General features: G+C 40.5%; 8 protein-coding genes across 8 annotated transcripts, besides 13 other annotated features; 3 read left to right on the top strand and 5 right to left on the bottom strand.

Moving 5' to 3' along the window:
* Positions 1-380: 380 nt before the first annotated feature.
* Positions 381-400: a microsatellite.
* On the bottom strand, positions 382-2,217 carry PVX_123590 (clathrin coat assembly protein AP50, putative; the record flags this gene model as incomplete). Its single annotated transcript, XM_001617229.1, has 1 exon — positions 382-2,217. The coding sequence occupies one exon, from the start codon at positions 2,215-2,217 to the stop codon at positions 382-384; it is 1,836 nt and encodes a 611-aa protein (XP_001617279.1).
* Positions 1,465-1,492: a microsatellite.
* Positions 1,493-1,505: a microsatellite.
* Positions 2,130-2,151: a microsatellite.
* A 950-nt stretch (positions 2,218-3,167) lies between the features above and the next one.
* Positions 3,168-3,196: a microsatellite.
* Positions 3,197-5,281: 2,085 nt separating this feature from the next.
* Positions 5,282-12,205, top strand: PVX_123585 (hypothetical protein, conserved; the record flags this gene model as incomplete). Its single annotated transcript, XM_001617228.1, has 3 exons — positions 5,282-11,673; positions 11,813-11,900; positions 12,070-12,205. 3 exons carry the CDS (start codon positions 5,282-5,284, stop codon positions 12,115-12,117), a joined length of 6,528 nt encoding a protein of 2,175 aa, XP_001617278.1. The 3' UTR covers positions 12,118-12,205.
* Positions 11,472-11,492: a microsatellite.
* A 633-nt stretch (positions 12,206-12,838) lies between the features above and the next one.
* Positions 12,839-15,000, bottom strand: PVX_123580 (hypothetical protein, conserved; the record flags this gene model as incomplete). The annotated part of the gene is made up of 5 exons (XM_001617227.1): positions 12,839-12,933; positions 13,037-13,107; positions 13,293-13,574; positions 13,758-13,940; positions 14,112-15,000. 5 exons carry the CDS (start codon positions 14,998-15,000, stop codon positions 12,913-12,915), a joined length of 1,446 nt encoding a protein of 481 aa, XP_001617277.1. The 3' UTR covers positions 12,839-12,912.
* Positions 14,231-14,261: a microsatellite.
* A 1,598-nt stretch (positions 15,001-16,598) lies between the features above and the next one.
* Positions 16,599-16,635: a microsatellite.
* Positions 16,636-16,703: 68 nt separating this feature from the next.
* On the bottom strand, positions 16,704-17,855 carry PVX_123575 (thrombospondin-related protein 3 precursor, putative; the record flags this gene model as incomplete). The annotated part of the gene is made up of 1 exon (XM_001617226.1): positions 16,704-17,855. The coding sequence occupies one exon, from the start codon at positions 17,853-17,855 to the stop codon at positions 16,833-16,835; it is 1,023 nt and encodes a 340-aa protein (XP_001617276.1). The 3' UTR covers positions 16,704-16,832.
* A 276-nt stretch (positions 17,856-18,131) lies between these two features.
* Positions 18,132-18,173: a microsatellite.
* Positions 18,174-18,821: 648 nt separating this feature from the next.
* Positions 18,822-18,842: a microsatellite.
* A 776-nt stretch (positions 18,843-19,618) lies between these two features.
* Positions 19,619-19,646: a microsatellite.
* A 364-nt stretch (positions 19,647-20,010) lies between these two features.
* On the bottom strand, positions 20,011-21,616 carry PVX_123570 (hypothetical protein, conserved; the record flags this gene model as incomplete). Its single annotated transcript, XM_001617225.1, has 3 exons — positions 20,011-21,137; positions 21,289-21,380; positions 21,567-21,616. 3 exons carry the CDS (start codon positions 21,614-21,616, stop codon positions 20,011-20,013), a joined length of 1,269 nt encoding a protein of 422 aa, XP_001617275.1.
* A 1,392-nt stretch (positions 21,617-23,008) lies between these two features.
* On the top strand, positions 23,009-23,770 carry PVX_123565 (hypothetical protein, conserved; the record flags this gene model as incomplete). Its single annotated transcript, XM_001617224.1, has 1 exon — positions 23,009-23,770. The coding sequence occupies exon 1, from the start codon at positions 23,516-23,518 to the stop codon at positions 23,768-23,770; it is 255 nt and encodes an 84-aa protein (XP_001617274.1). The 5' UTR covers positions 23,009-23,515.
* A 906-nt stretch (positions 23,771-24,676) lies between these two features.
* On the top strand, positions 24,677-26,185 carry PVX_123560 (hypothetical protein, conserved; the record flags this gene model as incomplete). The annotated part of the gene is made up of 1 exon (XM_001617223.1): positions 24,677-26,185. One exon carries the CDS (start codon positions 24,677-24,679, stop codon positions 26,183-26,185), a length of 1,509 nt encoding a protein of 502 aa, XP_001617273.1.
* Positions 25,223-25,256: a microsatellite.
* A 426-nt stretch (positions 26,186-26,611) lies between the features above and the next one.
* PVX_123555 (hypothetical protein, conserved) lies at positions 26,612-27,616 on the bottom strand (the record flags this gene model as incomplete). The annotated part of the gene is made up of 1 exon (XM_001617222.1): positions 26,612-27,616. One exon carries the CDS (start codon positions 27,614-27,616, stop codon positions 26,612-26,614), a length of 1,005 nt encoding a protein of 334 aa, XP_001617272.1.
* A 143-nt stretch (positions 27,617-27,759) lies between these two features.
* Positions 27,760-27,786: part of a microsatellite that runs on past the window's edge.

Below are 27,786 nucleotides of genomic sequence, written 5' to 3'. Positions count from 1 at the left end.
AGTTATATGCCACTGGGAGAGAAGGGGGCGACATTTGAAAAATCCAAAATTCGCTAAAACGACAGGTGTGCACGGGGGGCACACGAAAGTCCGATTCGGGGGTAACCACAGGGGGGATGTGAAACATGGAGCAGGCGGATCACCCCTCAGAATGAGGAAGCCGGGTATGGTATAACTAAAAATTTGCGCACACGGCGCATACGAATGGGGTATATATATATGTACATATATATGTCGTCTCTATGTATACCCCCGTACGTTGCGCTCGAGTTCGTCCGCCTTGGGGTGGATCCGCGCCAATAAATACACACCCATGCGTCCATGCGCATGGGGAGTATGCACTTTAAAAAAAAAAAAAAAAAAAAAAATCACAAATTTGTTTCACTTGTACTGGTATATACCAGACTCGGTTAAGTATTTAATCCACTTGATAATTTTATAGTTCGATTTTTCGAAAACTTTAAGGTATCTGATATACATGCCACTGGAAGTAAACATGGGGATTTTAAAACTTAGCGTGATGGGCATTTTGTAGGTATTTAAAAACTTCACCGTATTCATATTCTTAACTTTGTGCACTTGTAAAACAACCTTAGACAAGTCATCCACCTTCTGTGTGTTATTCATATTGGAGTAAATTTGGTTTTGATTTTCCAGCGTTAAGTATATCTTAATGCTATGTTCACTTGAGCTCGAGAATTTTTTAATTCTCCAGGTGACGATTCCCTCGATGTTATTAAATTCCGTTTTTCCAGTCGATTTATATTTCACCTCAACATTTTCAGAGAACTTATAAATAGGAATTTTTATCACAACATCCGTGGCATGCATACTTCCCTTATAATTCGATTTAATGGTAACGGCGTATTCGTACCTGTTTGTATTTTTATAATCCCCATAGACACTTTTGCTATTATTTGTGAGTTTTTTGAGGGAGAATTTTCTCTCCAACGATTTGGAGTACTGCAGTATAGGGTTATATATAGCTATAATGTGAAAGGGTATCTGAATATTTTTGGTAATGGTATATTTCATCAGTTCAAATGTACCATCCGGGGGGGTGAAGGTAATGAGTTTGCTATTTTCATACTTGGAGAGCGTCACACAGTGGTGAAAAATGCAATTGTCGATAATAATATCGTCCGTTTCTTTTTCCTCACTTGTGCTTTTCCTCTTGCTGTTGCTTTGATGGAATTTTCCCTTTCCGGCATTTTTCGAGCCACTATTCGCGGAGGCCGCATTATTGGGGTGATTATTCCCACCAGAGGGATTATTCCCGCTAGAGGCATTACCGACATTGTTAAGAAGGTTAATCCTATTGTTTGTGCTTAGTTCACATATGGGCATCCCTGAGAGGAAGCATTTCAGTGTGACCTTTCCATTGATGTGGGCATAAATCAAATTGTTGCTATTTATTGTAACATTCAGTATTTCCAGTATGTCGATGTATATTTCATTTTTTTTATAATAAATGTTGTTGTTTCTCCAAGTGCAGTTCCCCGTTATGTAATTAAAATTATTCGTTGGTTTCGTATTGTTAATTATTTTATTTTTAATTCGGTTTAGCGTTTCCTTCCCTATATATTTTAGTTTATTTTTTTCATTCAATTCGTAACTATTGGTATTTTTTAAGCTACTCTTTTTGTACGAATCTTTGCTATTTCCATTATAATATTTCATATGCAGCCCCTCATTCTGATTTTGTATATTCGTGTCATGAACAATATCTTCAATCACACAGTTGGGGTTCCGTAGCTCATTTGACAGCTTCTGAAAATATTTAGAAGTCCTGCTGTAATATTTCACCTTATTCAGGAGGCTATTCTTCAAAATGTTCACTTCCAACGTTTGTGGATATCCGTAGTCAATTATTTCATCACATATTTCGTAAATCAAGACAAAGTTGTTAACTATATTTATGCCCGAAATTTCGTTGTTAAAAAAGTAATTTAATATTTCTATAAATTTGTATATAAAGTTGAAGATGAGGCAGATGTTGGAGTTGCTCCTGGTCAGAACCGTTATGACAATTTCGTTTATGCTCACGTTTAGGAAGAAGACGTTGTTTATTTCGATTATTGGGTGCTCGAAGAATCTCTTCGTTTTTATGTACTTGTTTATGTAGTGGCTCAGGTCGTTTTTCCTCGTCACGTTTCGGTAGTTCCTCTGTATTAGCAATTGCCCGTTTATGAAAAAAATGTACAGGGCGTCTATCATTTTGGGCTGGCATGTTCTTGGCACTGCTTTGGGCGTCTCCGTCACGTAGACCTTACGTCTCTGTCACGCTGGCCCCACGTCGCTGTCACACTGTGCTCATTAACTCGGGTGAAGCGGGTGGACATCCAGAACTCGCCTCCTTCAGACACCTTCACCGCGGTTGCGCTCGGAGTGCCACCTACGCTCACGCGGTCATGCGGTTTAGCGGTCGTGAAGCTGTCCACACATACGTACAAATGTGCAATCTCAAGAAGACATAAGCATAGGCACTTGGTGAACAGTTCACATTTCGCAAGGGACCCAGATGACGGCGCGTAAAGGCTTGCTCGATAAAATTACTCAATTACGACAAAAAAAAAAAAAAAAGTAATGTAATGTAATGTAAAAAAATTACGCGGAAGACAAGGAAATAAGGTGCGCCACGTGAGGACTAAAAACAAGTCTTCGATAAATTCTCAACGATAAAGCGGCTGATCCGTTCGCGTTGTACGAATGGACGAATGGCCTTTCGAGGGTCAAAAAGAATGGCGCATAACTGCCTTTCTCTCCGCCCCCGTTGCTACCTTGAGTCAGTCACTTGAATGGCTTCGCGCGAGCAGAATGGTATGTTCGCATGTATGTATTAATATATATATATGTACGTATATTTTGACGCTTGTCGGACGCCACGTCTTCTCTTCCCCCCTTGCAAAACGCTACTCCCCCCGTCCACGTTATTTCTTAATGGCGCTAAACGGACATATGTGTACGCACATGTGCATACTTTATACGCATAAACGCTTTTCCTGAGCGGCCCTCCCAAACTGTGCATGGCTGTGCAGGAAGGGAACTTGTCGAAATGTGCGCTTCTCCCTACACGGTGAGCAGAACGAACGTAAGTACCATTTCGAAAAGATGGTGAAGGGGCCACCGATACTTAAAAAAATTGCAAAAAATTGAAAAAATGTGCAAAAATGTGCTAAAACCTGCTAACCTTTGCTAAAATCTGCTAGCCCGCTTTAAACGCTAAATGCAGATTGATTTATGTATACATTTACGCATGCATAAGTTTACGGCTAATTCGTCGCATAGTAAACGCTGGCATACACTTTTGAGTCGTTTTATCTGGGCGTTCGTACATTTTGCTGTTTATATTCATCAGCGCCAAAGCGCTTGGCCTTTTCTGTTCGGACTACCACTGCTAGTTTGCTAATACCTTTCTCACTAAATTAGGAACACTCGTTTCCATTGCTCTGGCTGATAAATTATCATATCGTTATACTGCTGGCATACACGTACATATGGATGTATGTAATATGCGCACGTGAATAAACATGAGATTGTTTCTTTTTTTTTTTAATGGCGATGATGACTGCCACTTGAAAAGTTGGTACATCTCCAATTTGGTTTCGCTTCTGTGAGGTAAGTATTATACACGGGGTTGCGCGTTCACCATTAAGGGGGCATTACTTAAGTTAAGGGATGTTACAAACTTTTTTTTTTAATGATGACAAAAAATGTGAAATGCAAAAAAAAAGGAAAAATAGAAAAAGGGAAAAACAATCAAATGTCCCTCGTTTGACTGCACGTTTGGGTTGTTTTTTTTTGCTTTTTTTTGTTTTTTTTTGTTTTTCTTTTTTTTTTTTTTTTTTCTTTTTCCGCCTCTCCCATTTGGTGTATTTATTTTTCACTGAATTTTCTACAAAAGGGAACAGGAACATAATTTTTTAACTTTATTTTTCCCCCCCCTTCGTTTGAATGCGCATGCGGAAGGTAAATAAATAGCGCTTACTATTCGCTAAGTGAATGTTAAATAAATACATGTGCCTATTTGCACATGATAAGCGGGGGAACAAATTCTATCACCCCTGTGCCATTTGCTTAAAACGCCCTTCTCATTTGTCATGCATATATAATGGCATGTACAGCGTGTACATAAAGCATAACAACACGGTTTGCTTTTTTGAATAAAATGCGCCCAGAAAATTTTACAGTCAATGCTGACTCGTTTGCTATCCCCCTCTCTTTGTCATATAATTAATAAGCAAAAGAGAAAAGGGGAAAAAGTCCCATCGGGTTGAAAAAATGGTGAAATGGTGATCTCCCAAATTCGAGCGTTTATTTGTACAAATGCGAACATGCCATTTTGCATACAATGAGTGATAATTAAATTACCAAATGTGACAATTTGAAAAAATTCGAATTGGTTTCGCCCGTCATCCATTTGTCCATATTAAGAGGGAATAAAAAAAAAAAAAAAAGGGGGAAGTCGCGTATACGTAATTAATAAGCATTTGCCATCACAGCATCGCAATGAATGATGAAAATAAAATGCCACGAAATGGTACTTACTCTTTAAATAAAAAATATTGTAAACGCAGAAAGGTACGCTTTTACAAAAATGTAATGTAAGACTTTTTTTATTTTTATTTTATTTTTTTTTCGCCCCCTCCATTTATTCCTTTGCAATCGTTGCGCATACCGTTTTGCGTGAGCAATGGTTGGAATGTCAGCAACAACGAGAAAATGGTAACTCCCGTTTTCTACAAGCGTGGAATTGTTGAGGAAGGCGCTTACTTAGTCGTTTGTGCGTGACGCAGCTGCACGAGCCGCGTATATGCAACACCTGTATTCGTGAGCTCCCATTTTGTACGCGCACATTTGCGCAGGGCATATTCCCCCCACACGCCCCCACGTATGAACGACAGGTGCCAAGTGCATCCTTTGCAAGCGGATGGATTGCACACCTACAGGTGATTGCCAACCAGCGTAGCACAACATAAACCCCTGCAGGCATCTCCTTTTGGCAAATTTGCCAACCGTTATAAAACTTCCAATTGAGGCCGCTTTATACATCATCTCGTATGTAAAGAAGCACTTGAAGTGGAATCGCAAAATTGAGGAAGAACAAACTCGTCAGTGATTGCTCATTTTGCACACCCCGTATGAGTGAAAAACGAGGCACGAGGGCGCATAGGTAGGCACGTAGATATGCTTACACGGATGTGATTTTAATTTGGAGGCAACCACGCACACAGTTTGCACACAGTATACACACAGATTACACACCACCCCCCCTAACTAAATGGTACAAAACGGAAAAAAGAACAAAAAATGGCGCATCCAGAAAATCATCCAGCTGCTCGAGAACAACGAGGAAGACGAGCAAACCCTAATCCCGCACATCATCGAAATAGAGCAAATATTCTTCGAATGCTTTAACAATGAAAATAAAAAAAATCGAAGGATAATTAACACGTACGTCATTCCGTATGTAAACCTACTGCTAGACCGCATAGATAATGGAGACGCCAAAATTAATTGCCCCTTTAGGGAAAAATTGCTAACAAGGGTATTGACCTTCCTCTCATCTGTCCTGCGGATTAACAAAAATTATGCACACCTAGTTGTCTCCTACTTTGTAAACCTAATTGAACAAAAGTATTATGTTGTGCAAATTGTGGATCATTTAAAAAAAATTATCATCCCCTTGTTGAAGGGGCTGTTATTCTCGAAAGGCTGTTTGCGCGACTGTGGAGATAGTTCCCTGTACGATAACGATGAAGAAAGGGAGGAAGAAAAAAGAAACGAAGTGAATAACATCAAACAGGGGTTCCACAATTATGTCATACTGAAGAGTAAAATTTTTAACATCTTAGCGAACTTCCATTTCGATAAGGGGGTAACGGAAAATCCGTACAAATATGACTTAATAAAAAACTTGATGCTAATTTTGACCAAGGAAATTTTATTTTTCTTTCACATTTTAAAAAATAAAAAAAATATTTTTAAAGAAATATTGAGTGAGCAGAAGCAAGTTCACCATGTGATTAACGAAGTGTTCGACATAGCCTACCTCAACGTTGTTACAGATAAGGTTAATATGAACAGTTATGATGAAATTATTTTAATATGGCTCGAGCAGGACATCCGACTCTTAAACGATTTGATTCTTTTTAACCTTAGTAAAAGTGGAAATAATGTCTGTGGTCTTTCTAAGAATGAATTATCTGTGCATAAAATAAAGGAGGAGTTGGGGGGGAAATCACCCCGTGGTGGTTCCTCCCCTGCGACCGCTTCCTCTCCCGCAGTTGCAAAAAAAGGGGGGAGAAAAAAAAAATTAAAATCTGAGCAAAATGTGAAAAAGGAATGCATAATTAAGCGCGAAAACGACGAGGAAGAAACGGCCATAAAGGAAGAACGTGGTAGCAGCGATGGGGAGGTACCCAAGTTGGAAATTTTTAACAAGTTGATAGCCCAGTTTAATGGGGGGTGTGCAGCCGACGGCGGAACGAAGGAAAGCGCAGGTGTGGGGGGGCACGTGACCAGCGAAAGTTCGCACGAAAATGTACACAAAAATGCACACCAAAGTGTGTTCGAAAGTATGCTCGAAAATGCGTACGAATGTGGCTACCGGTACGGGGGCCAAGCTGCGCAGGGAGCTTCCCCTTCTGACTCCCCCCCCGAGGAAAAATCCCAAGAGGATTACCTCCAACTCGCGAGAAAATATATCATAAGTACGGACTGTCTAATATGCACCATTGATCAAATCGCTACGGACAACATCATTTTCCTGACTCATCTGATGAGAAATGTGTTTTACCTAATCCGCGAAGTCCCCTTTGTGTTCAATTTTTTCCTTAAGAATGTTTTCATAATGGTGAGTGAATTGGTGCGAATACAGGGAGGTGCAGCGGAGGGGAAGGGGCGTATCGACGAGGGTGCCGCTGCAGAAGATGCCGCGTTTGAGGGTGCCTCCCCAAACGACGCAACAGGCCTAAGCAGCTATAAGAAGAAACTGTTCAACTGCATGGTCCACTACCTAAAAAACGAGCTGTACTTGCTGGTATGCAGGAGTAATGTAAATTTCCCCTTCTACTACGCATATGTTACGAGCCTGCTAAACCTGCTGGGGGAAGAAGGCAGCAGAGAGGAATTAGTAAAAAAAAAAAAGGCATCCATAAAGAGCACCCTGCTTGATATGGAAAAGGAAAAGAAGAGGAAGGGGCACGAAAATCATTTCAACTACAATTGTGAATATTTAAAAACAAATGTTTTGCGGAAGGATTACTATGGGTATAAGAAATTAAAAAACGAGCAGGTGGATATTATGTCCTACTTGAAGGTAAAAATGAACGAAAGCGAAAATGAGCAGGAAAACGTCAGCGAAAATAACAGGGAGGATTTCATTAAAAAAGAGGAAAAGGAAAATATATTTATAAATCAAATTGTGAAAAAGTTATATCTCACGAATTTTAAACTGGACAAGGAGTATTATCAAAGGTTCGACTGCTCCAGGAGGAGCAACGTGAAGGATTTGTTTTACGGGGGAGGGAAGGGGCCAAACGAGGGTAAAACAGACCTCTGCGATGTTTATGCCTATGACTGGGATGTTTCGCGAAACGGTGAGACGGCCATCACCAGTAGGGTTCGAAGCAGCACAGCGGGGTTGTACGAGGCGAAGCGCGCTATGGGGGAGAACCCCGTTGGAGAAAGGCACATCAAAGATGCAGAAAGAGTGGAAAATCGCATCGGAGTAGATGCCAACCGCGATACGCCGCATAACATAGAAACGAACGAAGCGTGGAACGAGAATGAGAAGACCACCAAGAGCAACCTTCTCCAAAAGAACTACAAAGGAATGTACGCCAACTTTTTAAAGAACGACCTGAAATATTACAACAATGTTAAATCGAACGAAAGCATCCTCGGCACAGTAGAATTATACTACTTTCTCATTTTTTCACAAATTCTGAACAACAATTTGGAAAATAAAGTTCCAGTGTTGGGCGAAAATATCTTCATCAAAAGGATTAACAATTTAAAAGTTATAAATAACGTGATTAAGAGGATAATTTTAAATGACATGATGAAGGAAAAGCTGAAATTTTATTTTCTCATTTTGTACTTGGTGAAGATTAACACCGTTTGTATATTCAAGGGAAACATCCCCAGCGATATTTTCCTAAATTACTCCGCCATATTTAAAATTTTTAACAATTTATTATTTTTTTCCTACATCCAGGATCAAAAAAAAAAAAAAAATCAGGCAAGAGGGGCAAGTCAGCAAAAACGCCGACCACGTTGTGCACACCAAACGTATGACCATTATGACCGCACGTTGGGCTACACAACATTTTGCTACAACTATCTGGACAAGTTAAAGAAGAAAATAAAAATAAAAGGATACGCCTACAGACAGGAACTGCAGAAGAGCAAGTTCAAAGCCAAATGCAAATATGATGAAATTTTAAATATAATCCTTTTTTTTCTACATAATGATAAATTGTTAGCCAACCATCGGGATCAGTACATTAAAACGTTTATTGAACAAATTCTGGAAACCCCTAAGCTGACTTTCTCCTTTTTTATCTACCTGATTATATGGCTAAACAATATAGACGTTTGTATCGATTACACTGGCTATATTAACAATTCGAATAGTGCCCATATGTCCCTTTCGGAAGGGGGCCTGAATAATAGAGATATAACGAATCAGGCTTCGGTAACAGAGGCGCACGTAAAAAGGGGAGTGCTTCCCGGCGAAGGGGAAGATGAACGCGGTATAGCAGCAAATGAAGGGGAGAGTCACACTCCGAATGGTGATGACCACCGCTCTGTAATTACCCCCCATGGGGAGAAACCCAAAGAGGAAAGGAACTACCCGTTTGACCAGCACACCTGCAGCGTGTGGTCAGATGGATCCGCCTCTCACTTCGATGTTGAATTAAGCGAAAGTGATGACACGGAGGATTATGCAAGTGGAGAAAGTAAAGTGGGCGCGTTGAACGCGGAGGGGAAGCAAAAAGAGAAGCAAAACGGTAAAGGCGAGGATCCACACAAAAGTTTCACATCTCATGAAAGTGAAAGTTTACAAAATGGGGACACCGGCGTAGGGGGGCCGAGAGGAAACCCTGCCAATGTATCAATCTGCAGTAAAGAGATTGAACAGGGAGACAACACTGGCGAAGCAAATATGCACAATGAGAATATTTCCAGTGGGGACGAAACGCACAAACGAAGTGGTACGTATAAAATTGCCACAAGGAAGAATCCCCATAGGGATAAGGAAAAAGAGGACGCTTCTCTGATCAGAAGCGGGGAAAACGAAGTGGACGAACCCATTTTTAACATCAATTATTACATTAAGTACTCCCCCAAGGTGCAAAGCGCTTCGAATTATTACATTTTTTGCTTTTCCCTTATTTCCAATTTGTTGAAAAAAAATCAAAACATAAGAGCGAAGAAAACTATCCTAGCCATTTATATAAACACGCTATTCAAATCTAGCAACGAAATTAGAAACCTTTTAAAAAAACTGATCACTGCAGCGAAGGGAATTTACAACAATGCGTTAAGCTTTTTTGTTTACACGAAAAGGGTATACAGATTTTATCACCAAGTTTTTATTTTGTTTTTACTGTACATTTGTAATTTGTATATGCCCCATTTGAAAAATGACATTGTTTTTTTTTCTCACTTTGCCTTTTACCTGTGGCCAATGGAATTAATTAATTTTGTTCACAATTTTTTATTAACGAATTTTTCTTTTTTCTATAATGATATTCTGTGCATATTTGTGAATTGTCAAAATGTCCCATCCTACGAAAAGCGGATGCGGTCTTTAAAAAACTATGAGTTTGTTAAGGAGAAATTAAATGAATACGTGAAGGGTCTCGATCGCCCGGACATCTTCCAGTCAGTGGAATTGTTCCTAAAGCAGACGGACTTCTTCAACGCGGGGAAGGCGGCTGGCGAGGGGGGCGCAGCGCCAACTGCGGGACACTCCGAGGGGGCCTACGCGCCCGTGGAAGACGCGGAAGATGGCAGCGAGGAAGGGGCAGACGAGGAAAACGCCGACGATGAAAAGAACGAGGGGGGCTACAGAAAGGGAGAAGACACAGACGATGAAAAAGGCGAGGGCGACCACGTAAACGGAGAAGACACCGACGATGATTGCCACCACGGGGACTACCTCCACGAGGAGGCCCAGGAGTGCCTGCACAAGAACGAAATTTCGCAGAAAGTCCTGCTCGAGGAAATCTTCGTCCGGCTGTTCATGCAAGCAGTAGATCTACTGGAAGACAACAAAATGGTCGCCAGGATGAAAAAGGCAAACGTCTTCCTAAACTTTGTGAGCATTCATTACGTGGATGCCTTGTGCAAATTTGTCATCACGAAGGTAGGAAAGATGTACCAGAAAAACAAAGACCAGTTTTGGGCCCACTTTTCCACACTTCTGAACGAATCACCAGAAGAGGAAAAAAAAAAAATGGCTGACCAGGAGGAGAGAAGTGTAGAATTGCGAGACATTTTACACTTTTTCCTCAACGCGGTTGATAACTTTCTAAGCATCTGCGTTAGGTCCTCCATATTTTTTCACCTCTATTTGAACACATATGCCAATTGTGTGAAAAAAGAAGTGAGGGCAATTTTGTTGACCAAGTTTGTGGCCTCCCTCCCCTTGTTAAAGTCCCTCTTCCATGAGGAGTTTTTTAGGATTTTGAAATATAATAATAACAAGTTGAGTGACCAGAATGTGGAGAGGGGAAAGGAAGCCGGTGAGAAGAAACAGGGAGACGGAGCTGCTTCGTCCGAAGCGAATGTGGTAAGAGATAGTGTGGAGGACGCCGAGCAGGGAAAGGACACGGAAAAGGGGCAAACAAATGAGCAGACAAATGCGCCGAAAAATGACGCTACAAACGGGGAAGAAACGGACGCGAATAACCAAAACAGCTCCTTCCAAGTTAACATAGAAATTATAAAATACGTAAGTCGAAATTTGAGCGAATACACATCCGCGTCGTCAGCCCCCTCGTGGGAAAGTCGCACGAATTTTCTGAACTTCTGCTACAATTTGTACTTGGAAAATAACAACGTATATTTTATTATCGAATTGATTGCCTTTCTGAAGAAGGAGCAAACAATGCATATATTTAATGAAATAATTAAAAATGACATGGACGAAAATACCAAAGTGGACCTGCTCAAATGCTGCATCAACAAAATTGTAAAGTTGCCATATTTTTACATCGTCGAAAAGCAAAATGAAAGTGAAAATGAATCATACTACATCACGAATATTGAAATTTTTTATTTTTATTACAACTTGAATAAAAATAAAAATATCCAAAAAATTATGCTGGACTATTTTGTTACCAAAGTGAACGTACACTCTGTTGATGATCAGGAAAACAAACTGTTCAACGATATTACAATAAAAGATTTGGCCAATATAATTCAACAGATTGCGGAAAATAGCAATGCCATAATCCCCATTTACGGAAGGTTCCTATGTCAAATTACCAAAAATATTAACATTTTGCGCGAATTCATAAGCAGCATTATTATTCCCCTGTTGATACAAAAAAAAATTTGGAACAACAAGGTCATATGGAAGGGCTGTTTGATGTGCATATCCATGTTGTGGCCCGATTTCAAGCACTCCCTTTTTTACGTTTTTTTTATGTTGCCCATGTAAGTTTTTAAGGGGCAATGAGAGCGGCATGAATGAGTCAACCGGTTAACTGAGCAGCCAATCGGTTAACTGATCAGCTAATTTGTTAATTATTGCCAGTTAATTCATTTTTTTTTTTTCTTTTTCTGCCTCCCGAAGGGACGAATGCACCACGCTGTTCAACGCCCTACAGCAGAAGTACCCCCTGACCAACGACCTCATCGAGCTGATCTCGGCCAACGAGCAGGTAAGTGTACAAGACCCGCACGCCACATTTGCGTGTTCTTCATCTATTTTAGTTCTGCTTCGTTTTCTCTTGTTTTGCTTTCCCCCCCGGTGGTTTGTAAATCCCCCCGCAAGACGTGCTGCACGTCCAGGTTAATCACCCCCACTTTACGCTCCTACCATTTGTGCAGGCGAAGCGCATGTGCCCGGAACATTTGAAGAATCTGCTAAACACCTGATGCGGCTACGCGCACCAAGTTTTGAAGAAGAGGAAAAAGGAAAAACTGGCGCAAGATAGTGCGTCCCACCTGTTGCAGGGGCAACTCATATTTGAAAGAACCCCCGCTGTCATTTGGTTAAACTTTTTTTAAATAAAAAGACGGTTGGTTTCGCGAAACCGCATTTCCTCCCCCTTTTTTTTTTTTTTTACCCACCTAGATGCAATACATTGCACACAGTTCATACTGTGCCAATTCACATCCCACGTTTGCCATGTTTGCCATTTTTACAATTTTGAAATGGAGCACTTGCACCCACAACAAATGCGTGTGCGCATGACTGTGCAAAGTGCCAAGTAGCTGCTGCTCCCCTACTTAACCGCCTAACGTTAAAACGAGTAGCAACTTTCCCGGCGGGATAATATCAAAAGAAAAATCTTTCTGTAAAATATATTGTTTTGAGCATTTCCTTTGTTTTGTAAAAAGGGGAAAATGCGACAAGAAAAGGAGGAGTAGCAAATGGGGTGAAAAAGAACGAACAAAAGGAAAGAACAACAAAAAAAAAAAAAGTTAAGCAAATGGTATGTTAAAAGTGGGCCCCAAAACAGGACAAAATTAAACGATGTGGAGTGAATAAAAGGGAATAGGCGAGGTAAGACAAAATCCTCCTTCCACCTCTTCCCTGCCTTCAAAAAGTTTTAACGCAATTAAGCACCATCTTTAAAAAATTGAAAAAAAAGTTAAACAGAAGTGTTTAAAAAAATGTTTTAATTCATCGCCTGAGCTCTGTACTTTGACACATAATATTCTTCATCATTATGAAAACCTAGACTGGAGCTGAAAAGGGGAAGAAAAAAAAAAAAAAAAAAAAAAATTCCAAATTTGTGTTTTTTGGAAAGTTGAGCAAATTAGAAGAGTAAAAAAAATAATGTTACCTTACATAGCAATATATGCATCCGAAAATTATAGCTCCCAGTAAAAACAATACCAATCCGAGGGCCATTTTTTTATCTGCAAGTTGAGCGGAAAGGAGAAGCAAACATGTGAGAAGATGCAAATGCATACTTGTGTAGGGGTACATTATACACTCGTGTGCGTATGATTGTCGCTTTGTCGCGCACTGAGCATGTTTCCACAGCGATTGCTGCTCACGCCTGTGCGCCCACGTCTCATTTGCACTTTTGTCGCATTTTTACTATTCATTATCCACATAAAGAAGTTCACTTTCTTTTCCTTTCGTCGCCTGAACCTGAGTGCGTCTAAATAATCATCATCTGCCGCTGCATGCCTCTCCTCCTCTATGTGGGTGTTTTCCGCTTCGTTCGCCGCAGCATTAGCGGCAGCGGCGGCGTTATCAGCGCCGGCATCAACCTTTTCATCTTTTCCTTCCTCAGCTTTATCTTCTTTTACTTCCTCAATTTTGGCATCCTTCTTTTCTCCCTCCTGGACAGCTTGCTTTGGGACTTCCTCAATTTTTTCTAAATAAAAATTGTGGAAAAATAAAAATGTTAGAAATTTTAACGCATCTGTTAGGGAAGCGTCTAAATTTGCTTTTCGTGCCATGGCGCTTGCCGCACTGTATGAAGCGATTTTGCTTTATTTTGCCGTTTCGCTTTATCTTTTTCGTTTTTTTTATTTTTTTTTTTTTCCCCTCTTTGCACCTTTTAACAACACTTGGCAAGCAGCCGATTGGCACTTCCTAAAACTGAGGTTAAAGTACCTATCGCAAAAGTCTGCGTCTTCCTCCAGGCATACATTCCGCCTGCAACTGTATGAAAATTCGTCGCTGCACACGCTGTAGCATGGAGACCAGTCCTCCCACTGGGAGTACCTCTCTTGCAGTTCTGCGGAGGGGGGAAGTGGTGAAGGGTAGAAGTGGTGAGGGGGAGAAGTGGTGAAGGGGAGAAGTGGCGAAGTGGTAAAGAGGCGAAATGGGGACGTGACCAAGTGGCGAAGTGCCGGTGGGTACGTCCTTCCCCCCGGAGCGAACCCCCCACTTCCACCTCGTGTCTCACTTTTCTTAAGCTTGACAATATTCCTCATATTTTCATAATTATGGAGAAAGCGCGGGTCCCTTATTTCTGGTGAGAACAAAATAATGTCACTCAACTCGTGCGAAGTGAAGAGAACAAATTCGACGCTCTTCCCAAGAACGTAGTTATCCACGCTGTCACTTTGATTGGCCTCAGTCGAATTGTTATTCTTGCTGTGGTTTTCCTTTTGACATATGTGGTACCGAATGGCACTGGAGATATCAATTTTAATGAAGTCATTTTCTATTGTGCCTTTCGACATAGCATATTTATCCCCCATAAATGCAGCGACGGATTTATTTAAGTCGTAACCATCAGGTAGTTTTATGAATATAAAAACGCCTTTTTCTAACTTCCTTTGTATTTCTTCAAAACTTACCCTCTTCAAATAGTTAATATAAAGAATGTAATTATTATAAGAATTAAATTCGCACATTTCGTGATTTACGGGTATCTTAAATGTTAGTGCTATGTTAGAAAGTTGGTAGTCCCCATCTCGAATCAGGTGATCTGTATACCCATAAACATTTCTCCTGTTTCCCAATTCTATCGCATGCGTCTGACTTTCCAACTTTAACATCTGTTCCATGGGTGCGTTTAAGTTTTTATTATTTCGAACTGAGCTTATACAGATATTATCCTCATTGCTTACCTTTTTGACCATGTAGTTTTCGAATATGGTTGTCTCCTCCAAAAAGTACGGAACTACTTTTCCTATCGGTAGGTCACTTTTGTCATTTTGGTGTATGATTAATCTACTTTTTTTTACATTTTTTCTTATACTAACGGCACAAATGTTGATTAACAAAAAGGACACCACAAATTTTACAACTGCAAAACTTATGTGTTTAGTGTCACCGTGGCTTTTCATTTCTTGCTTTGACGTTCTTCGGGCTCTTTGGCGAGGTGCACACCTTGCGCGTACTTGCTTGCAGCGAAAGAGCGTCCCTCTGGTGGGGGGTGGGCGTCGTCCCTGTCAACTCGCATGTGCAAAAAAGGGGGAAAGCTGTACAGACAAGCGCGCTTCTGGCAGCCAACTTGCGGCGCAAAATGGCGCAAAAAATCGTATACACAAATAGTCCGACAGAAAAAAAAAAATTCACAAAATGGAGTACACAGAGAGTGTCTTTTTTTATGGTTAAAAATTTACACACGTTAATGCCTTAAAATTGTTCGCAGTTAAATGTGCACATTCATGAAAAAAAAATTAAGAAAACAAAAGAGGGTTTCTACTACCTTTACTCCACGCATTAAAAATGTGCATATATGTATGTGTCCACATTTGCACGCTTGCCTGCCCCCGTCGGCTCAGTTGGGGCATCTATTTCACCCATTTTTGAGCGCGCCGAAAAATTGATCTATTTATGCCTTAACTCCCCTCCGCATATGCTCGCAGGGGGAGCCCTCATATTTTTTTACGCATATTGAACACGTGGCAGTAATTTGCGGCACCCCCCCAAGGCGTCGCGCTGCATGCAGAATTGTCCTACAAACAGATCTGATCGGATCAAATTGTATAAAAAGAAATTCCCTTTTTTAAAAATTTTTTTTCTCTCAAATGAGCGCCATGCATTTGAAGATACACATTTGTTGGTCTATTTTTTGACCCCTAATTGTGTGCATGCAAATAAGGGAAGGTCCAAGTGGTGTCCTCGAATTTTTCGCTTGGCTCCTTTGCGCCTTTCAGATTAAATACAAGAAATAATAAATAGTGAGACGGGATTAGCTCAACATTTTCACCTCTATAATTTTTTTTTTTTTTTTCCTTACCCGTATAGTTGCGAATTATTGTCAAGCTGATTCCACGTGTGGTTTATCCGCTAAAGGATCGTCACATTAGCGAATTCATGTCTGCGCGCACTTCTACGTGTGGAGATTAAGCTGAAGGGGTATTTTCCTACCAGGTGTATTTATTTATTTATTTTTCTTTTTTTTTTGCCCCAAATAGCTTCATACAAATCTATGCACACAAAAAAATTGGCGAAATGGAAAAAATTGCAAAACGCGCAAGTTCCACTTTGAGGGAGAAAATGAAGCATTCGAAGCTGCATAGGTCTTGGCACAACATTGTCGCCACTGCCGCGGTCACTACCGCTGCCACTACCGCTGCTACTACCGCTACCACTGCGCACCCTTGCGGCGCGCTGTGGAACCACAGAGAGGCCGCGTTGAGCAGGTCATTACAAGTTTGGTTAATTAATTAGTTCGCTGTTTTGGGTGTCACTTTGGAAGAGGCAAAAAGGGGGAAACCAACAAGCCAAAATTAGTGCAACGAATGAGACAAACGGGGGCGCCGCCAAAAGGGGCGAATGCATAAACTAAAAAATTGAACGCAACAAAAAATTACAGTAAAGACGGCAAGGGAAGTTGCGAAAAAGGAAAAGGGGTATAACCCCCCAGGGAGAGAAATATTATGCCCAAAAAAAGGGTCTTAAAAAGAAACGGACTTTGTTAGGATTTCTCCTCAACATGGTAATGTGCAGCTAGCTAAAGTAACAAAAAATAACAAACAAGAGGAAAATAAATCAGAAAAATGATTATACCCCCAGTTGGTGTTATCAAATAAGGGGACCCCAACCCGGCTACGCTGTTTTCGCCGCCATATTATTAGGGAGGTGCGTATATGCAAAGGTTACACCCACATTTGCTTCAAACAGGGGAGACCACTTCTCCCTTGGAGAGCTGCAATACCTCCCTCCTCTGTCATTCATACATAAATCTGCCAGCCACATTTTCGTACAACTCTTTCTCGGCTCCTTTTTTTTTATAAAAAACGTGATATAGGATCCCCATTACACAAATGATAAGTACAATGGGTAAAAGAATGATGGTAATTTTAAACGTTGAAGATTCTTTATGCTCAAATAGGGAGTTACAAGGGGGTAGAGGCACTTGGCATGGTCTGGTTTCTTTTAGGTCCCCTTTAAAACAGTTCCCAGATGGGTCAGCACATTTTCTTTCCCGTATTTGTACATTATCAGGATGGTCACATTCCATAGAGCATTGGGACCATTCTCCCCATTCAGTGTAAAACATATTTTTTTTTTCAATTATTAGAGAAGGCTTATTTAATTTATCTTCCAAAACAGTATAGCAGTTATCCTCTGGTTTTAATAAAAAGGTAAGTCTGTCCTTTACGAAGGCTCTCCATGTTCCATCTAGGAAAAAGTTATTTATGTTTATTCTAAAACTTCCAGATGTTTTGCTTATGCTAAATTTGATGGGTTCAGACAGAATTTCAAATTCTGATGGGTTCTTTACATCTGCAGATTTTAGCAAAACGATATTATAATTATTATACTTGCAAGTGCTTTTTTTATTTCCTGCCATTATACTCAAAATTAAATTTACTTCGTATGGAGAATTGCCACCAACGGAGAAATTAAAGTCCCCTATGTAGAAGGTTAACACTAAATGGCTTTTAACATTTTCTTCCTTTGAGGAATATACTTCTAAAACTTTTTCATTTGTAAATTGCGAATTCTTGATTACCAGGTAGTTATGTAGTAAGAACTCTTTTCTGTTAACATCGGACTCTTGTGCCGCTTGCCCTAGTTGGCTACCTGCGCCTACTGCGCACTCCGGTTCTAACGTCACGATTTTGTAATTCTCATTTTTTTGGAGCAACTGCAAAATGTAGTTGGTATTTTGCCTTTTAAATTTCTCGGAAATGGCTTGGTAGCAAATGGTGAGCAGCAGCACGGCTACGTAGGTGAAGCTCCGCATCTTGCATCAAAAAAGGGGGGGCAGATGTGTGCACAGAGCGGAGCGGCGGAGGGGGAAGCGGAAATGTACACAGCGCGGTGAATGCGATCTATGTGCCAGTTGGGCAAAAAGGAAAAAAAAAAGAGCAATCAAGTAAGCAGTTAAGAAGTTAAGCAGTAGAACCGCTAACATAGCAGGCGCGCGCCTAGCCCATGGGGGCGGGGAAACGGAGCATGCAAAACCGCAGGCGTGGCATCACGGAATGGCCGCGTTGACCGCGTTGACCACGTTGACCACGCTGACCACGCTGACCACGTTGACCACGTTGATCACTTCGCTTTTTGGCAAAAATGTAAGCAATGCGCAGCGAGCGTGTCATGAAATTCATTTTGTGCCTAATTCTGAGTGATTGCTCAGAGGGAGAAAACACATGGAATGCGTAAATCGGTTCGAAATTGCAACAAAGTTATATTGCCGCTCCTTAGCTGAATTGGCTTGTCTTTACAATTGGTCAATCACGCTATTCCTCGTTTCCTCTCCTTCGCTTCTTCCCCTTCGTTGCATCCCCGTTGGTGCCCTTTGTTGAGGCATTTCCCCCCTCCCACCTATAAGCTGAGCACCTTTTTGTGATCTCTTCCGTACGACCTTTGTTGTTCTCCTATTTTCATTTTACTTCAAATTTGCTTATCGCCTCAATGGTGAAATGTTGCATGTTTGTAGAGGTAGACCAGCGGCCTTACTTTAAAAAAAAGAAGAAAAAAAATCGCACTCCGCGTTTAAGCGCATGTGCAGCCGTAACACGAAGAAGAAAAAAAAAAAAAAAAAAACACACAAAAAGAGGTGAGAAGGACGAACCTGTCGAAAAGCAAAAAACGAATTGATTTTAAGTTTTTCTATGTTACAGTTAAAGTTTTTCCCGCAGGGCTAATTCACAGTGACCACATATATTTTTTTTCGCGGGTAGAATTACACTTAATAGATAAATGCACATACACGTGCACATAAAAATTGAACTGCGCGGGCAAATGAACCACATCACAGATTAATTCTGAATGTGTTCGCGGAAAAAAGTACATTCGCACGTGAAAAAAAAAAAAAAAGAAAAAGAAAAAATATACACATATAAACAAACACGAAACAATGTTGCAATAATTTCACTTTAATCTCTTACAAATCCTCAAAGGCATTCAAAATTGATAAAATAAAAATGCACATTTGTCATGAAATTGTTTTTTTTTTTTTTTTTTTTTTTTGGCCTGTTTCTCTTTACAGTAAAAAAAAAAAAAAAAAAGGGCGGCTGGATTCATGTTTAAATTGGAGCAACAAATGTATACAACACAACATGCATTTTTTTTTTTTTTCCTTTTCGCAAATTTACATTTGTAAAAACTTTGTTTACGCGAAAAAGAAAATTGCAAAAAAAAGGGGAAGTATACTAAGGGAAAAAAAAAAAAAACAGCTTATATATACACTATTACACAACGTCATCTTTTTTCTTAATTCTTCCGGTTTATCCTTATGACAATTCTGCGATGGAGCAGCCCACGTGTGGTTAATAAATTTTCATTACACGTACTCCAAAGTGAGGAAGCCAAATGGGTAAATGCAAATACCCCCCATGCGCTTGTACGGATAAATATACAGATAAGCGCATGAACACACGCAACATGGTGGAATGGTAAAAAAAAAAAAAAAAATTCACATTTTCAACGAGGTGTAAATTCCTCAAGAGAGCAATGATTTCTCTTTGTCCTTCTTGCTGGGCAGTAAGAGCAGCTCGTTTCTCTTCCCATCGCGTGTATGAAAATGTCCAGGTAAAAATTACGGGGTTATTCTCTGCCTCAAAATTGTACACAAATTTTTACATAACTGTTAAGCCAGCCGTTTTCGCTTCTTTGGCGTCGTTATCCATTTCTGCTTCTTTTTTTTTTTTTTTCTCCCTCCGAGTGAGCGAAAAAATTAGGGGTTACAACACCTGTGCAATTTTAATCCATCTATGTCCCCTTTTTTTATGGCGCATGTAGGCAGGGCTGTCTCACCGATGGAGGTTTTATTTCTCCGCATGCTGCGCGTGTGATCATGTTTGTTCGAAAGGGATAAGATAAGCTGGCTTCTCTCCAGTTTAACCCGTTAACCCCTAAGATTGGCCTCCCAGTCGCCATCCCACTTAATCACCTCAACATGGGCACTTTTCACCGGATGAGTCCAACTCATTTATGCGTCCTTCCAGAAGGTCCAACGTGCTGGACAAGAAGTCCCTTTCCACCTGCGGGTCACCACATATCCCAGCCTTCACCTTGTTGAAATGGTTAAGGTCATTTTCCTCATTGGTGACATCAAAATTATTGTTTAAAAAAGCTTCAGATATAAAAATAAGCACATCGTTCGAGTTGTTTTTCTTTTTATCGAGATAAGCAGCATATTCACACATGTCCTTGAATTTCAAAGTTTCCATTTTGAAAATGGTTTTATCTGGATTTTTTAAAAAAACATTTTTGTTTAAAAATAAATCCAAATGTTCTGTAAAAGCGTGCATTTTATTATACTTGGAATCCACAAAAATGGTAAACTTTTGCAAATTATTTATTTCATCATTTTCTATATATCCTTGGAAAAAATTCAAGGACGATAAAATTTTATTATATTCACTATTTCCAGGCGTGCTCTGAAAATTAGGGAACTTTTTAACATGCACATAACGGTTTTTTAAAGCATCTGGATTTGTGCTTACGTTATCTAGAAGGTTTTTCAAAAAACTTAAAAAAGTTTTTTTTTCACACACATCATATTTTTCATTCTTTATATATTCGTCTAATAAATTTTCGATTTTATTTTCGTTAAAAAAATTATCTAATGAAACACTTGGAACTTTCGGGAGCTCCTTAACCTCCGCTTCCTTGCTGCATCCCGCTTTGCTATTTGTGCATCTACTGCTGTCATTACTTTCATTGTTTAATACAGGTAAGCTCGTTTCAAACCCAGGAGCGATGTTCGTTTGGTACGACTGCATCATGTCTAAAATTAATCTCCCTTGAGTCGTCGACATGACTTCCTTCGGGAGATCCAAAATGTATTGAGGAATATTCTTCCCCACCAAGAAATTGCACACTTCGTTTGTAAAATTGTTGCAATTCCAGTTGACTAAATTGTATTTGTCTACTGTGAAATCTGGCTGAATGCCGTTTAGGTATTCGTGAAAGTGCGACTGTTCCAGTTCGGTTATTCCCATATCGACGACGTTCACTGGCTGGAGGTCGTAGTACGTCTCGAATTGGTTTGGAGGCAGGCACATGATTCCTCCACCTGCAAGGAGAAAAGTGCGTGCGTGTGTGGGTAATTAATAACACTGCAAATAATGTATACCGCTCTGTCGTAGCAGACATGCACGTACACAAAATCAATCATGCACTGGTTCGCTCGCTACGGTTGGGAACGTCCCCCACACACCCCTTACCGTAGAAGTACTCCATGTCATAGACCGAGACGGCCGTGTGCCACATGCCATTTAATTGTTTTCCAATCAAAAAGGGGGACCACAACTTTACCCTACAATGTGAAAGCGGGGAGAGAAGGGAGGGGAAATTAATTTCGGTTATTTGATCATTCGTTTTCACGCACAAGAATGGGATCCACAAAATGCATGTAAAAAAGTGCGCGCCCTCCTCTCACAGATGTACGCGGCAGGCGTGCTTCTCATCTTTGCATTTTTATTTTTTTTTCTTAAATGATTACATTCCCCTGGACAAATCGTATATCTTCAGCTTGACATTGAAGGACGACATGGTAGCTTCGGTTCGTTTGAATGATTTTCACCTGGTTGAAAAAACGTGCTCGTGGGGATCTCTCCCTCTGTATGCAGTAAATGCAGCGACTTTTTCTGGGGAAGGGGGGATTGCAAGCAAAAATTACTTTTTCGCTATATTGTACAATTTACTAAACAAGAAAACGAATTTGTAAAATTTGGTGATGCTATAAAGATTCAGTCCTTTCGGAATCTTCTTCAATCATGTGGCCTTACGCTTATGCGTACGGGAAAAAAAAAGAAAAAAGGAAAAAGAAAAAGAGTCTTCTGTTGTGGGCCTTATTTGCGGCGTACATACGAATCGAATATGTACACAGACACGCAGCGCATCACCGCGGTTATCTGTGCCGCACAGTGTATACCTCTCGTTTATTTTAACAAAAACAAAAATAGCGGTAAAAACAAAGGGGCTGTATCACAGTTGTTTGTCTGACTGAGCCTTTATTTCGTTTTATTTTATTCTATTATATTCTATTTCGTTTTATTTTATTCTATTATATTATTTTCTATTTCGTTTTATTTTATTTTGTTTTATTCCGTTTTACTTTATTTTTTTCTTCACCGTTTTGTTAACCGCTTGCGAGCAGCTGCGGCCACAAAATTGACGGGAACAATTTTCCGGTCTTTCCCCCCTTCCCCAATTACGGCAGTTTGTTCATCAAAAAATTGGCGCCACGTTTGGGTGATTATACGTTTATCATACGCTTATGCATATATAAGTGTATACACCAGCGTGGGGAGAAAGCTGCGGAGCAAATTTCCACTCGAATTCGCCACGAACGCACGCATGGAAAGAGTGAAAAAATCGGAAAAGAACGGCGGAATAAACGTAAACAAACACAAATGGCGATGAAGCATAATCGGGCGGGTCTCTATAAAATTATAGTTAATTTTCTGTTTCTTCAACTTTTTAATTTTATTCTACAATAATTTATGAACGAAAAAAAAAAAAAACAATTCTTTTGCATTTCGGAAAAATGGCAGAATTTTGCGTTCGCCTCGTTTGACAGTGCTAATTCGACCATGCGCGCGATGACGCGCATTATATATACTACATATATTGCCTATATTGCATATATTACGTACATTACGTATATTTATACGTATTATGTACATATGTACTATGCGCACGCAATGCATGCATACGCGCGAGATAGTTTGGCGGCCCGCTTTTCACGCCTTAGGCGCGTAAATTTATGTGGCAAAAACGCTGGCGCATACGAACAAATCGCATAACCGTTTGGATGGCGCATTTTCTTTTCCTTTCCCGCATATGCGCAGCTCGCGTAGCGTCAATGCCATTCCTGCATTGGCCTTTTCGTGGTAATGCCGGCGAAGCGGGGAAAAAAAAATATTTCTGTTCCTTTTTTTTGCGCGTATGGATGGCGGAAAGCGTTTTTTTGAATACGCGTAAAAAGGGCAGCAAAAAGGGCAGCAAAAAAATGCGCAAAAAAAGCATTAAACTTGTTAGCAATTATTGGCCCACATAACAGCCTTCGAATAGACGTAACTACTCCTATTTTTTTTACCTTCTTATCGTCGTATTGAAGCAATTCCTGTGTGCATGTTTTGATGAAAACACCCGCAAAGGATTAAAGGCTGCTTAAAAAAAAAAAAAAAAATTCGGAAGAACCAAAACTGCAACGTGAACATTTTTATGTATACAAATTTATCTATTCAAGTAAGGACGCATGGTTTAGAAAGGAGAGGAACCCCACCTTTGAATAATTTCCAGCTGTTCAGGAGAACACATAAACGCGTCGAATAAATACTGAAGCGGACGTTGAAGAATTCCAAACTGCCAGCAAATTCGCCTGTACTCCCCCACGACGACATTTCATATACTTAGCAAAACCGTTTAAGATAAAACTTTCGGAAGATGATAGTTGAAAATAACCTTCCAGAAATTAATGAGGCATATGACGTTATATACGAAGAAGTAAAATTAGAAGATTTCGAATTTGACGAAACGATTAAAACATTTTTTTACCCATGCCCCTGCGGAGACATTTTTGAAGTAACTCTGGAAGGCATTTTAAAGGGCGAAGATGTTTTAAGATGCCCAAGCTGCTCATTAACCATTAAAATAGTATACAGCCCGAATGACTTGAAGAAGTATACTTCGGATGCGTAATCTTATGGAGCTTGTCGGCCCAGCGGTGAAGTCACAGCATGGCAATTTATTCACTCATTTAGAGGGAACAAAAATAAATACATGTACATATTTTTATAGCGTCCATTTTTGCCACCAATATATGCATAAATGGAAGAAGTGAGGAGAGGCAGGCTACCCAAACAGCTGCAAAAAAATTCGAAAGTGGGCCTACATCCAGAACTGTTCACAGTGTGGTTAGTTTTCCCCAAAAATGCTACTTAAAATGTAGTACTATTTTACAGAAATAAGAAGCTGCGTGATAGCTACAAGTGTTTCTACATATGTGCAGATTTGTACGTGCATTTATACATCATTTAATTGGTTCCCCCTTGGAGCATTCCTAGTACTAAGTAGGAGCCTTTCTTTTTTCACTCCCCCCTCGCCTTTACCAATTTAATTACTCACCATTTTTGAGTATTTCTCCTCGCTCACCCAAACCGGTATAAACAATTCTGTGTGCCATTCGTTCGTTCATCCGTTCACCCGCTCATCCGTTCGATTGTGCAATTTTTCGTATAACGCGAGCTCGAATTGGAAGCCGCCAGAGCGATCGCGCCAACGCAAGTGCACATCGTGTGAACACCGTGTATACATTTGCATAGATAAAAAGGTGCCCAGAAACATAAGCACATAAAAACGTATACTGATAAAACGGAGAGGATCCTTTCGAGGGCGCAACGGAGATAGCCATAAATCTTTTACACAATTGCTGTAGTAGGATACCAGGAAGAGAAGTACCCCAATGCTATATGTTAACTTAATGGTTTGGGCATTTCCAAATAAAGATATAACGAACAGCTTTGCGAAGAGCAGGAAGATTGCACAGAGAAGCCCAAGCATGAGATCATTTTTTTTTCCCCCACTTTTGATGAAAGGCTAATAAAAATGTATAAGGACAGCGAAAAAAACGATTACAAAAAAAACGACGCCGAGAAAAAAGGGGAGGGAAAAAACGAAAAGGTTATAATCAGAGTGAAAAGAAAAGTCGATGAGATAACCATCCCGTCAATTTACGTGAAAAAGTCCAACAAAAGAGTATGCAATGGAATATTTTACAAACACATCGACACGGTAATTCCCGAGGTAGATATAGAGAAGAAAAATGTCGAATGTGTTAACTTGTTCCTAAAGCATGAACAGTACCACAGCAGTTGCAGTGATTTGTCACCCCTTGCCGAGAGAAAGAGAAAATTCAACTCCTTTAAGGGGTATGAAAAGGATTTAAAGGAAGCCATAAATAATTTAAAAAGGTACAAAATAGTGAACCAGAATATTCAGTACGTCGATTTGGACGCGCAGAAAAAAGGAATTTACAAAATTATCGATGTGGATTTGCTGCAAGAAGGGGGCTACGCTGATGGGGGGGTCAACGCGGGGAAGGATGTAGGTGAAGATGCCGATGCTGCTCGAACGGATGAGCCGAATGAGCACACACAGGGGCAGGCGGAGAAGGACCCACGCAGCAAAACAGAGCAGGAATATGAATACGATTTGTACATCGTAGATGATCAGAAAATAGAGGTAAACGATTATATGGATTATCTGTACCACATTAAAAATAATCATGTAGATTCTTCGGAGGTTATTGTGTTGGAGGATGTGTATGGCAACAACTCCAACGAGTATGACTCGAAGTCCTTTTCCTCGTCCAGCTCCGATCGAGACACAGTGAAGGAAATGTCGGATTACCCCGACGAGAGCTCGAGCAGTGATGCCGGTAGCGATGCCTGTAGCGATGCCTGTAGCGATGCGTGCAGCGATGTGTGCAGCGGCGTCTGCAGCGGCGTGAGCAGCGTTGATGGCCGTGGCGACGATCCTGTGAGTAGCGACTGCTACGAAGGAAGCGTGGGAAGTGATTATCACCTGGAGAATAATTTGGACGTCGGTTCGCACGAGAACAACTTCCCCAGCGACTTCTACGATGGGAATTCCGAGGACCAGCTTAGCAACTGCAGTGAGGATAACCCTTTCGGGGCCAACGTTAAGGATGCTGGCAGTGATGAAAACCTGTTTAAAAGCAGGCGGTGTGGCATGAACAACTGGGGGAGCTACATCAAGGGGAAGTCACCCCAAAGCGGATACAATAGCCACAACGGTTACGCTAAACAAAATGGCCTTAGCCACCTCAACGGAAGCAGTGGGAATGCCTTTACTAGCAACCACCTCAGTAGCAACCCCCTCAGCAGGGACTTCCCCCAGAAGAACCCCCCCAAGAAAAACGAAAGGAAAACCCACGCGCGCAGTAAAAAAATGAACTCCCTAATCTTTGAAGAGAAAATAAAGGACGAGTTAGAAAAACGGTTAAAAAAAAAAAAGGAAAATATGATAAACGTGACGTTATCGGAGAAGCTAAAAATTCTGGAGCAGATGGAAAACGAGTACTATGATAAGTAGCAAGCGGTGCAATTAAAAATTTGCAGAAGAACTGTGCTGCCTAAGGTGATGAAGCGGGCGCGAGGGGCGAAGGCGCGCCCCCCATCGGATGATTCATGTGACGGGTTGGACATAGCGAAGAGTTGTGCACATGGGAGGAGTAGTTATTTGTCTGTTGCTCCTCTGTTTGGGGTTACCCCCCCCCTCCTTTCTGTTTGCATTTTCCTGCATGTGCAAAAGTTTTTTTTAAGTGTTACTTTTTTTTTGTGTGCCTTTTTCCCCAGCGCGGGGTGTGGACAAAATAAGGCATTTTTTTTTTTTTTTTTTTTTACGAAGATATTCAACATTTGTTTTTTTCTTCCTTCCGCGCGTACTCCAATTTGTCACCACAGATGAACTTCTGTTAACCATTTGTTCGTTTATAATTTTCCAAATCGCAGTAACGCCTCACAAAATGAGCGATTTATCATGCTTATAAAAAGGATAGGTGGGGCCGAAAATTTTTACTTGCCGTATGCGCGTGTCCCGCCCATAGTGCTGACTCGACATGACACAAATTTGTAAGTAACGGCAGTATATAAAATTCGAACGCTTGAAGGTGCTCATATTGTAATTATACAAGTAAGAGAGGAGTTGAAATTTTGCCAAGTCAATAACAAACCAAAAAGGTTCATCCACAGGGTGTTTATTCACATCGCAAAAGGTGGTACATAAAACATCGAGACGATTTTCATCGTTTCCTACTTTGATGGATATTTCGTAAGGCGTGTAAGATTCGTCTAATAAATAATTAAAGAGTAAATATATTTTGGAAATTTTTGTAAGTTTAAAAAATTGTATTGTGATTGTGTGTGGTCCTATTCCGGAGGACTGCCAGTATGTGTTCACATTATTGTCTTTTAATTTTTTTGTGTCCGATTTGCTTTTACTGCTTGACAATTTCCAAGCAGCGAGGCACCCCACGTCGATATATTTTTTGCTTATATAAATTTGGGGCATTTTGTTGTGCATGCCCTGTTCAGCATGTTCATCTCCACCCCTTAAGCGCACTGCAGGACTTTTTTTTTGCCCCTCGTTCAACGCGTTGATCACGCTCCATAGGAAGTCTCCATCCAGGTACTGCGCGATGCTTTCACATTGCACATTTGTCACGTTTTCCGTGTTATCATCATTTTCATCCGAATTGGCAGTAGTACCACTCGAGTGAGATTCTGCGTCCCCTTCTTCATCATCTGCTTTACCTCTTCTTTCGTTTGTCTCCTCCTTTTTGGAGCCTGCACATGGGTCCCATCCGTCTTTTGCCCCAACTTCATAACTTTCATCCCCTTCTTCTTCTCCACTTTCGAGCGACTGTCCTCCCTCCAGAGGGCCACTTAAAATGTGCCTCTCCAATTTATGACTACATTTGGAATTTCCCTTTTTGTGTATTTTATTTGTTCTAAAAAAAGCCATAGTGTGTCAAAATGGAAGCATTTTAAAGAAAAAAAAATCACAAGTTTGGTGGCATTAAAAAAGGGGGAGTTGCGCAAAAGAGGTTCCCGGGGGGTTATTCCTACATAGGTATTTATATATGTGTGTTGAGCTGAATATCCATTTATGCCTGTGCGGTGGCTGTCCGCTCT

This window comes from Plasmodium vivax, chromosome 14, assembly GCF_000002415.2.
Source record: "Plasmodium vivax chromosome 14, whole genome shotgun sequence".
Taxonomy (NCBI): Eukaryota; Apicomplexa; class Aconoidasida; order Haemosporida; family Plasmodiidae; genus Plasmodium; species Plasmodium vivax.
The sequence above is the reverse complement of the archived record's forward strand: the minus strand, read 5'-3'. Positions and strand labels throughout refer to the sequence as shown.